The following is a 12099-nucleotide window of genomic DNA, read 5'->3' on the forward strand; positions in this document are numbered from 1 at the left end:
ACAAGATAGTACATTTATAAATTCGTAGAAAATGTAATGTGAAAATGAGCCCAAGACATTTAGTGATGACAAATGCATAGCTCTGGATATTGTACTTGTGAAAAAGCATCGATCACACCCTGACATGATTCAGAACAACCATCACCCTTACACAAATCAGCTTCCTGCAATGAAACTCATAGAACAAAAGATGTCTGAGAAAAAAGTATAAAAGAATAAAATCGGCTGTCTCATCCAAAAGGGAAGAAGAGTGAGCTGATGCAAGCATCAATCCTCGAGAAATCCTCCAAGTGGGACTGCCATGGGTAGTTCTATCGTTTCAGATATGAAGAATGAAAAACTGACCCCCACCAAAAAAAGACACAAAGGCTGAATCACACAAACCTCTGTCTGAAAAAACTTTTCATCAAAATGAATAAAAAAGCATATATCTAGAACTAATATACATCTAGATACATCCCCTTTTATTCATTTTGATGACAAGTATTTCTGGACGAAGGGAGTAGATCACAATCATCACCATCACCTAAAGCCTAGGGGAAAATGGTCATGCCACTATGAAAATCAAATTTCCCTATTCGATTTCGTCATGTCATTACCGGCAGTGATTATGAGTGAAAACACTAAACACGCAGTAGCAAGAAAATGATACTACCAGGCTGAGCGGGGGATTTGGGCAGGGGAAAAGCTCGCCCCTCCTCCCGGCCGGCAACAATGGCTGGTTCCGCCTTGCTGATGGTGTGCCCAATACAGGCACAAAATCCGCGTCAGCTTGCGCATTTGCTCTTGCTCCCCGCTGCAAGCCGGATCACGCTCCACCGCCGATACGCCGACACCACACACACAAGACGTGTCCACACCTCCAGGTCTTCCCACAGTCAGGTCTTCCCACAGTCAAATCTGTCAGGCTGGTCATAGTGGAAAGTAACATATACTAGTATCATGCATACGATGCTAGTGTATAATATTACATCCGTAGTGCATAGTATCATAAAATAGTATCATAGATGGTCTCATTTATTGCTATGCATGACACATACTCCCTCCGTTCCAAAATATAAGTCTTTCTAGAGATTCCACCAAGTGACTACATACGGAACAAAATGAGTGAATCTACACTCTAAAATATGTCCGCATACATCCGTATGTTGTAAATAAAATGTCTAAAAAGACTTACATTTAAAAACGGAGGGAGTAGTAGCATAACATTTATTATGTTACAATATCTACCTATGTTATTATGACCCTCTCTCTTCTTTAATTTTCTGTCGCATAAATATATTCGCAAGTCCCTAAGTCTATGCCCAGCCTCAAACAACAAAACAAGTGTCCACTCCTCTGCGCAAAGCAACATTTATTCTTGATATAAAAAGCAACATTTATTCCATCCCACCGCCGCTGCCAACCCAAACATCCGCGAAGAACTATCTCATTAATTGCCCCGCCGTCTAATCGCCCAATAATTACCCCCCACCCTTCTAATCTTAATTTAATGCAATCTCCTGCTAATGGTGATGACTCGCGCACTCTTCCCTTCTTATACACGCCGCTCCCCTCCCCTCCACTCCAGTACAGCACCAGCACCGCCCCACCTCCAGTTCACACTCCCCTCACATGCCCATGGCGCCTCCGCCTTTGCTCCCCCTCTCCGCGCTCCTCCTCCTCCTGCTCACCGCCGCCTCCCATGCCTCTGCCAAGCCCGTCCAGACTCAGTCCCTCCTCGCCACCCCTCTCTCGCCCGACCGTGTCTCCGCCCCGTCGGAACTAGCCCGCGACGACGACACCAACGTCTTTGCCGCTGCCGAGGACGCCGTCGCCGGGACAGTTCGTTTCCGCGTGGTCCACCGGGATGACTTCTCAAAGAACGCCACCGCGGCCGAGCTGCTCGCGCACCGGCTGGAGCGGGACGAGAAGAGGGCGGCGCGGCTCTCGGCGGCCGCCGGCGCGGCCAACGCGACGCGCCGCGGCGGCGGAGGGGTCGTGGCGCCGGTGGTTTCCGGGCTGGCCCAAGGGAGCGGAGAGTACTTCACCAAGATCGGGGTGGGGACGCCCGCCACGCCGGCGCTCATGGTGCTCGACACCGGCAGCGACGTCGTGTGGCTGCAGTGCGCGCCGTGCAGGCGCTGCTACGAGCAGTCTGGCCAGGTGTTCGACCCGCGCCGCTCGCGCTCCTACGGCGCGGTCGGCTGCGCCGCCCCGCTTTGCCGCAGGCTCGACTCCGGCGGCTGTGACCTGCGCCGCAGTGCGTGCCTCTACCAGGTCGCTTACGGCGATGGCTCCGTCACCGCCGGGGACTTCGCCACCGAGACCCTCACCTTCGCTGGCGGTGCCCGTGTGGCGCGCGTTGCTCTGGGGTGCGGCCACGACAACGAGGGTTTGTTCGTCGCGGCGGCGGGCCTCCTCGGGCTCGGCCGAGGCAGCCTATCCTTCCCCACCCAGATCTCCCGCCGTTATGGGCGGAGCTTCTCGTACTGCCTTGTGGACCGTACCTCGTCGGCCAACTCCGCCTCCCGCTCTTCGACCGTGACCTTCGGCTCCGGCGCCCTAGGCTCCACGGTTGCCTCGTCCTTCACCCCGATGGTCAAGAACCCTCGGATGGAGACGTTCTACTACGTGCAGCTCATCGGTATCAGCGTGGGCGGCGCGCGCGTCCCTGGCGTGGCGAACTCCGACCTCCGTCTCGACCCGTCGTCGGGGCGTGGTGGCGTCATCGTGGACTCTGGCACGTCCGTGACCCGGCTCGCCCGCGCGGCCTACTCGGCTCTGCGCGACGCATTCCGCGGGGCCGCCGCTGGGCTCCGGCTCTCTCCCGGCGGGTTCTCCCTGTTCGACACGTGCTACGACCTGAGCGGGCGCAAGGTGGTGAAGGTGCCGACCGTGTCGATGCACTTCGCCGGTGGCGCGGAGGCGGCTCTGCCCCCGGAGAACTACCTGATCCCGGTGGACTCGAAAGGGACGTTCTGCTTCGCGTTCGCGGGCACGGACGGCGGCGTGTCCATCATCGGCAACATACAGCAGCAGGGCTTCCGGGTGGTGTTCGACGGCGACGGCCAGCGCGTCGCCTTCGTGCCCAGGGGCTGTTAAGATATGAGGAGTAACGTCGCTTGATTAGCGGATAAAAGTACGGCTTTGTCAGTCATAATTTAATCATGAGGGGTTTAGTTAAGGTGATGGGTGAGAGCTTTGGATGCTGTGAAAGCCCTGGCGGTGCGCAGAGTTGTCGGGCAGGGTAAGGTGCGAGGATAAGGCGGTTTGTTTGTTCAAGGCTGTAAAGGTGTTGGTTAAAAAACAGGCTATCTCTCCTTTTTCTACTACTCCATTTTACTAAACACCAGTGATCTTTTTACGTGCTGGCCTACCGTGTTACTTGCTCTCTTTGTTGGATCACACTCGCTTTTATTTTATACTGTATTTTGGAGATCACACTTTCATCACACACACACACACACAGCTTGGCCGGTTAGCTGTGCCTTGACAATTCCTTGGACACGAAATTGCCCTCTGCTCGGTCGTCATTTGGAAGTTCTCTAACGGTACCAAGGAGTAAAAGAGACGTCGCCAGTGGGGTTAGTCCTAGATGTGGTCCCACTAATTGTCCAGGGCCGAAAAACGGGACCGAAGAGGCCACGAGAGAGATTGGCTCGAAATCGCGGACGGTTTGTTCGCCTCGCTCTGATGAGGAGCGGAGGAGAACGTTGGTGGTTTTGCTTTGCTTTGCCGTTCTTATGTGGTGGGGCTGCCTGCCTCGGGCATCGTGCCCCTTTTGGCTGTGTCTGTCGCTGTTGGGTAGGGCTCCTGCCACCTACCCCATGCATCCGAATTTCTTTAAAACACTCGTAGTACTGTGCTGCGACCCGCGTCAGTTACTGCTGCTGATGGCAACGCTCCTCCGGTTGAGGCTACTGGCTCACGCGCAGTGTAAACAGCGAGAGGAGGTGGTGGTGGCCGACCGGTTTCGCTAGAGGTGTAAAACATGGCACATGGGAGGGCGGAGGACACGGGAAAACAAGGCAGCCGTTTCACAAGGCCGCCACGCTCGATTGCGCCAGCTACTCATCTTCCCCAGCAAATGCGTACAGTGCCGTGTAGTGCAGGGGCAGACATGATGAAACTCGACTCTACGCGTCGGAACCAAGGATGAAAGTACGCGTTTCCTTTTCTACTTGTACAATGTACAAAATCGGGACGCGGCATCGGTGCATGCCGTGCTCCGTCCGGCCTTCCGTCCACAAATCCTGCCTGCAGTCGCTCCCTCCTGTACCCGTCCGTCGCCACGCGGCTTTATTACGAGGAAATAGCACCGACGGTGCGTGACCCGCCGCATAATGTCAATGTGTACACACTACACATAGCAAGCCATCCACAACTGGCCGGATCACCGCTGCTGCACTTACTGCTCCGGTACTAGTAGTACCAACTCGCCACGGCGATAACAAGAAGAACCTGTTAAAACACACAAGTACAGAGATCAATTGCTCAAGGATTTGAGCTACAAGCCATGGAATCACCAAGGTTTAGCTAGTGCAGAGAAGGAGAGGAACACGAGAGGAAGAAGATACAGAAGCAGAGGAGGTCGAAGCCGTCCAATTCCTAGCCGACCTGTCTGTTGCCGATTCCCTCGTATATGTAGTTGCTTCCTCGCCGGGCCTCTGTGCAGCCCAAGCCCAGCAACACATGGCCCAGCCCATCACACTAGCAGGGTTGGTCGCTAACATTCCCCACTTCTTAAAATTTGGCTTGACCTCAAGCCGATGCCATGGCGAACCTCCTGGATCCCATGGTACTTGATGATGCATGACTTCACCAAGGTCGCAATGGGTGCCATAGTGGGTGCGAAACTTGGTGAGGTTGAGGTAGCAGACGATGCCGACTTGCCCAAGGAAGTAGTCGTTGTTGATGTTCACTTGGTCACATAAAGCGTCGAGGTAGTAGTGTTGGTTAACATGGACTTCATTGATGTAGTAAGCCTCATCGAGGTCCTGGTCGCAGCAGTAGGCTGGAGCTTCAACATTCCTCCTTCCTATTACTCCATTGCGTGTGATCGTTTGAACCAATAAGTGCAGCTCCAAGGACAAATAAGCACTAATATCATCTAGCATCACCAAGTGTTGCATCTTCTTAGCCAAGCTTGTGCATACCTCCGCAAACATTGGTGGCAATGAAGTCCTTGGTAGGGTTCTGAACATATCAAATGTGCTATGTAGCTGAGCCGCAACTAGCTTGGGTGTAAGGTCAGAGCCCTTATTGATGGCGAGCTGAGTTACCAAGGTATTAAGTATACCTTGTTCACCTTGTAGTGTATCATCATTTTGATCTGCTGATGTAACCAATGCAATTTCATGCAAGACTTGAAGCATATGTACAGTATTTGAACACCTAAAATCAGATTTAGCAAGCTGAGCTGCTGCAAAGTCAAGCATGTGGAGCGTGGGTAACATGGCGTCAGTGTTGCTGCTTTTCAGCAAAACTGTTGCGCCATCACAACACATGATCAAGCAGATGGGATGTAATGATTCTTTGAAATATGTTCTAGTAATTTCAGAGCACTCCGTGTTAAGTGACCAAGCAATCTTCCATTGAATAGGGTCAAAACCACGGAGATTGCAACCATCCAAGTATTTCAAGTTAAGCGACCGTGCAATCTTTCATTGGTTATGCTCCAGACCATATTGAATAACATGTCCAGCTTTCATCATCATCTTATCTACACTTGCATACCTCGAGAAGATCAAATCCTTGCAATGGAATGGAGGAAGCATGCCCAACTGGAAGTGTGTCCAGAACGTGATAGTAACAATCCCAAAAGTTACATGGAATCCATCAAACTCCAGCACCATATTAACCCATATGTGGCCTTGCCATATTTGCAAAATTGCTGTAACTTCACTAGGAGAAAAACACACACCTATGCGCTGTACTTTCTGGAGCTCAGCAAAATATGTATCTGCACTTCTGAATTCTGTACCCAACATGTACCAAGCAAGAACAGCAACAACACCATTACTGATGACAATGGAGTTGGCTGGAAGGATCTCTGCCCCCATGTGAGGAAACAATAATTCTTTAAAGGTCACACGAGCAGTTCGCCACTGTACTTGTTCTAATTCAGGTAAGGAAACCACTCCATGAGTGCAATGCTGCACTGAATTTGCATTTAATGGCTGAGCAATTTGTCTGTCACTAGCAAAATACTCTAAAGAAAAGAACCATGCAATTTCCCATTGTATAGGTCCAAAACAGTACTGATAATTCCTTCTCAGCTCCCTAATACTGACAATTCCACTTCTCTCAAAATTTGATCTAGCAAAAAATGAATCCACTAACGACCATGCAATTGCTCAGAGAAAATACCTCGGATCATGGTGTGTATCATTTTCACACTTGTGCATGTTGCAGCTGTTGTACCGAAGGAACCAAGAATTCAACCTATGATACCCAGAGGGAGAAGATAATAACCAGTATACCTGTACACCATGCATTGTTCCATGAAATTGCATATTGACTGCTCCTTCGTTTTTTCCAGGCAACATCAGGAATATTTGGGCAGTACCTAGCAAATGTCTTGCACTCGGTTCAAAGTCATTCTTCTTATGAGTAACAAACATCATGTAGTCAGTGTCAATAACATGGCAGGCAGCCCGAGCTTCATGTGCATAATCATATTGGTATAGTAACTTCACTAGGCAAAATTTGAACCCTGAATTCATCAGTAGAGAATCTCTGATAAGGTGGGTATTACCCGTTTCTTCTGTTTGCTCTTGGGTTATGCTGATGTTGCCGTTGACAGGAGACACAACACTCAAGGCCAGGGAAGCCGCGGCCGTTGCCGCTGCCAAGGTCGTCGCATAGGAAGCCAACATAGGCGTACTCCAAGGGTCCAGGCATGGCGTCATGGAATTGCCGACCGCGTTGTGGTCGAGACCTCCCGTTGTGCAGTTGATAGCCGCCGGTGCAGCAACATCCATGGCCTCATCCCTTTCCACTGATGTAGCGGGCTCAGCAACAATGTCAACAGTAGGCAGGGATGAAGGTGGTTCTGCTGACGAGGTGAGCATCGACTCCTCGGATGAGTCGCAACTTGGGCATCGCGTCGAACAAGTGGTGTGCACCATGACGGAGCAGCCACTGGTTGTAGGGAGGGCAAGTGAGTTCATCCCTGAACAGGCACCCGAGATGTCCAGTGCGGAGGTCAGAGTCGAGGTCGCGGCCGCGGCCTCGAGGTTGATGTAGTAACACTCGGTGACGACACCGACGGTGACCTCGGATGACGCTGATGTTGTGGCGGAAACGGGCGCTGACACCGATACAGTAACGTCACGGCTTTGGCATCGCGTCGAAAAGGTGGTGGGCGTCCAGGCAGCTAGGACGTTGTCGACTATGTTCTCAATGGCCTGGCGCGGTGTCACATCTTCCTGTTGTTGCTGCTGCTGCTCGGAGGCTGATGTTGATCTCTGGGCATAGACCACCATGGATGCATGAGGAACAGAGGCATGGTCGCCCGCCACCGACGCAGTTGGGGTCGATGTGGTCGCGAGGTCGAGGTACTCGTGGCGCCCCGCGCGCAGCCTGTAGCGCTGCTGCAACGGCAGCCGGCACCTCCGATGCGACCACCACCGACACCTCTGAAGCCACCTGCGCCGCGATGGCTGTAATACGGGCACCAAACTCGCCATGACGCCGTGCCCGCTTGTCCTCCCACTCGGTACGCCCCCTGAAGCCCTGGCTCGTCCACTCGGCGAGGCGTCGCTGTTGTGGTTCCTCTGCCGACGTGACTGCTCGATCACGGCAGGCAGCCCAAGCTGAACCGTGCGACATGGCTGGAGATCGAAGACCTTTGATGTGAGAATTTGCTTGGCTCGAATTGGGAAATTGTGGAAAATTTTGTGTGGAGGAATCGATTGGCTCTGAATACCAATTGTTAACAACACACTAGTACAAAGATCAATTGCTCAAGGATTTGAACTACAAGCCATGGAATCACCAAGGTTTAGCTAGTACAGAGGAGGAGAGGAACACGAGAGGAAGAAGATACACAAGTAGAGGAGGCCGAAGCCGTCCAATTCCTAGCCGACCTATCTGTTGCCGATTCCCTCGTATATGTAGTTGCTTCCTCGCCGGGCCTCTGTGCAGCCCAAGCCTAGCAACACATGGCCCAGCCCATCACACTAGCAGGGTTGGTCGCTAACAGAACCCCGTGGCTTCTCCCTTGGGAAACTCCAACGCGGGCATCACAGCGCCTCTAAATATCTACTCCAACCAACACGGGTCAAAAACGCATCTGGACCAGTCCGTACATCCAAAATTCTACAAACCGTGGAGGTTTATATACGTCCGTCGCTTTTAGACAAACACACCCGATCAATTTAGACCAATCAATTTGTGCAATGTGGTGTATAAGGTTATTTCAAAAAAGATAGTTGCTTGAATGAAAATAATTCCATGGCCTCATCGCTTTCCACTGATGTAGCGGGCTCAGCAACAACGTCAACAGTGGTCATGGATGAAGGTGGTTCTGCTGATGAGGTGAGCATCGACTCCTCGGATGAGTCGCAACTTGGGCATCGCGTCGAACAAGTGGTGTGCACCATGACGGAGCAGCCACTGGTTGTAGGGAGGGCAAGTGAGTTCATCCCTGAACAGGCACCTGAGATGTCCAGTGCGGAGGTCAGAGTCGAGGTCGTGGCCGCGGCCTCGAGGTTGATGCAGTAACACTCGGTGACGACACCGACGGTGACCTCGGATGACGCTGATGTTGTGGCGGAAACGGGCGCTGACACCGATACAGTGACGTCACGGCTTTGGCATCGCGTCGAAAAGGTGGTGGGCGTCCAGGCAGCTAGGACGTTGTCGACTATGTTCTCAATGGCCTGGCGCGGTGTCACATCTTCCTGTTGTTGCTGCTGCTGCTCAGAGGCTGATGTTGATCTCTGGGCATAGACCACCATGGATGTATGAGGAACAGAGGCATGGTCGCCCGCCACCGACGCAGTTGGGGTCGATGTGGTCGCGAGGTCGAGGTACTCGTGGCGCCCCGCGCGCGCAGCCAGTAGCGCTGCTGCAACGGCAGCCGACACCTCCGATGCGACCGCCACCGACACCTCTGAAGCCACCTGCGCCGCGATGGCTGTAATACGGGCACCAAACTCGCCATGACGCCGTGCCCGCTTGTCCTCCCACTCAGTACGCCCCCTGAAGCCCTGGCCCGTCCACTCGGCGAGGCGTCGCTGTTGTGGTTCCTCTGCCGACGCGACTGCTCGATCACGGCGGGCAGCCCAAGCTGAACCGTGCGACATGGCTGGAGATCGAAGACCTTTGATGTGAGAATTTGCTTGGCTCGAATTGGGAAATTGTGGAAAATTTTGTGTGGAGGAATCGATTGGCTCTGAATATCAATTGTTAACAACACACTAGTACAAAGATCAATTGCTCAAGGATTTGAACTACAAGCCATGGAATCACCAAGGTTTAGCTAGTACAGAGGAGGAGAGGAACACGAGAGGAAGAAGATACACAAGTAGAGGAGGCCGAAGCCGTCCAATTCCTAGCCGACCTATCCGTTGCCGATTCCCTCGTATATGTAGTTGCTTCCTCGCCGGGCCTCTGTGCAGCCCAAGCCTAGCAACACATGGCCCAGCCCATCACACTAGCAGGGTTGGTCGCTAACAGAACCCCGTGGCTTCTCCCTTGGGAAACTCCAACGCGGGCATCACAGCGCCTCTAAATATCTACTCCAACCAACACGGGTCAAAAACGCATCTGGACCAGTCCGGACATCCAAAATTCTACAAACCGTGGAGGTTTATATACGTCTGTCGCTTTTAGACAAACACACCCGATCAATTTAGACCAATCAATTTGTGCAATGTGGTGTATAAGGTTATTTCAAAAATGATTGTTGCTTGAATGAAAATAATTCCATGGCCTCATCGCTTTCCACTGATGTAGCGGGCTCAGCAACAACATCAACAGTGGTCATGGATGAAGGTGGTTCTACTGATGAGGTGAGCATCGACTCCTCGGATGAGTCGCAACTTGGGCATCGCATCGAACAAGTGGTGTGCACCATGACGGAGCAGCCACTGGTTGTAGGGAGGGCAAGTGAGTTCATCCCTGAACAGGCACCCGAGATGTCCAGTGCGGAGGTCAGAGTCGAGGTCGCGGCCGCGGCCTCGAGGTTGATGCAGTAACACTCGGTGACGACATCGACGGTGACCTCGGATGACGCTGATGTTGTGGCGGAAACGGGCGCTGACACCGATACAGTGACGTCACGGCTTTGGCATCGCGTCGAAAAGGTGGTGGGCGTCCAGGCAGCTAGGACGTTGTCGACTATGTTCTCAATGGCCTGGCGCGGTGTCACATCTTCCTGTTGCTGCTGCTGCTGCTCGGAGGCTGATGTTGATCTCTGGGCATAGACCACCATGGATGCATGAGGAACAGAGGCATGGTCGCCCGCCACCGACGCAGTTGGGGTTGATGTGGTCGCGAGGTCGAGGTACTCGTGGCGCCCCGCGCACGCAGCCTGTAGCGCTGCTGCAACGGCAGCCGACACCTCCGATGCGACCGCCACCGACACCTGCGAAGCCACCTGCGCCGCGATGGCTGTAATACGGGCACCAAACTCGCCATGACGTCGTGCCCGCTTGTCCTCCCACTCGGTACGCCCCCTGAAGCCCTGGCCCGTCCACTCGGCGAGGCGTCACTGTTGTGGTTCCTCTGCCGACGCGACTGCTCGATCACGGCGGGCAGCCCAAGCTGAACCGTGCGACATGGCTGGAGATCGAAGACCTTTGATGTGAGAATTTGCTTGGCTCGAATTGGGAAATTGTGGAAAATTTTGTGTGGAGGAATCGATTGGCTCTGAATACCAATTGTTAACAACACACTAGTATAAAGATCAATTGCTCAAGGATTTGAACTACAAGCCATGGAATCACCAAGGTTTAGCTAGTACAGAGGAGGAGTGGAACACGAGAGGAAGAAGATACACAAGTAGAGGAGGCTGAAGCCGTCCAATTCCTAGCCGACCTATCTGTTGCCGATTCCCTCGTATATGTAGTTGCTTCCTCGCCGGGCCTCTGTGCAGCCCAAGCCTAGCAACACATGGCCCAGCCCATCACACTAGCTGGGTTGGTCGCTAACAGAACCCCGTGGCTTCTCCCTTGGGAAACTCCAACGCGGGCATCACAGCGCCTCTAAATATCTACTCCAACCAACACGGGTCAAAAACGCATCTGGACCAGTTCGGACATCCAAAATTCTACAAACCATGGAGGTTTATATACGTCCGTCGCTTTTAGACAAACACACCCGATCAATTTAGACCAGTCAATTTGTGCAATGTGGTGTATAAGGTTATTTCAAAAATGATTGTTGCTTGAATGAAAATAATTCTGTGATATTATCAGCCCAACCCAGAGTGTTTTTGTTCCTGGAAGAATGACCCCAGACAATATTTTAGTGCCGTATGAGTGTTTTAATACAATAGAAAAGAAAAGGGCGGGTAAAAAAGATTTGTGTGCCATTAAAATGGATATGCACAAAGCTTATGACCGTGTGAAATGGCCTTTTTAAAGAAATTTGTGTTGAGAATGGGTTTCATAGAAAATTGGGTCAACTTAATTATGCAATGCATATCCTCTATAGAGTATAGGGTTCGATTTAATGCTGAGGAGATTGACAGTTTTAAACCTTCAAGAGAACTAAGACAGGGGGACCCTCTCTCCCCCTACTTGTTCTTATTATGTACACAGGGCCTAACTGCTATCTTAGCAAATGCCGAGGTGACGAGTAATAATTCTGCCAGAAAGATTAGCAGAGAAGCTCCTGCAGTTTCCAACCTATCTGTCGTGGGATTGTCACGACAGATGTCCTAGTGTGAGGACTTAGTCGTGGAGCCATCGCAATGAGATTAGCTTAAAGGGGTTAAACGGGACAAACGACACAGGGAGTTTATACTGGTTCGGCCCTTTGCGGTGAAGGTAAAGGCCTAGTCCAGTTTGAGGTGGTACTGCTTGTGTCTCGATTACCAGGGAGCGAATACGCTTGACCTAGCTTTCGATCTCTTGTTTCTTGCCCTTAACTCGCCACCGGGTCGTC

The 12099-nt window shown here is 52.1% G+C and overlaps 1 protein-coding gene across 1 annotated transcript; it reads left to right on the forward strand.

The window, feature by feature from the left end:
* Positions 1 to 1554: 1554 nt before the first annotated feature.
* Positions 1555 to 3346, forward strand: LOC123078508 (aspartyl protease family protein 2). Its single transcript, XM_044501042.1, has one exon. It carries the CDS (start codon positions 1615 to 1617, stop codon positions 3082 to 3084), a length of 1470 nt encoding a protein of 489 aa, XP_044356977.1. The 5' UTR covers positions 1555 to 1614; the 3' UTR covers positions 3085 to 3346.
* Positions 3347 to 12099: the final 8753 nt, after the last annotated feature.

Source organism: Triticum aestivum, chromosome 3D (assembly GCF_018294505.1).
Source record: "Triticum aestivum cultivar Chinese Spring chromosome 3D, IWGSC CS RefSeq v2.1, whole genome shotgun sequence".
Taxonomy (NCBI): Eukaryota; Viridiplantae; Streptophyta; class Magnoliopsida; order Poales; family Poaceae; genus Triticum; species Triticum aestivum.

Bases quoted from the DNA above. Each gene is read 5' to 3' on its own strand.
- LOC123078508 (XM_044501042.1), top strand. From the start codon at position 1,615: ATGCCCATGGCGCCTCCGCCTTTGCTCCCCCTCTCCGCGCTCCTCCTC.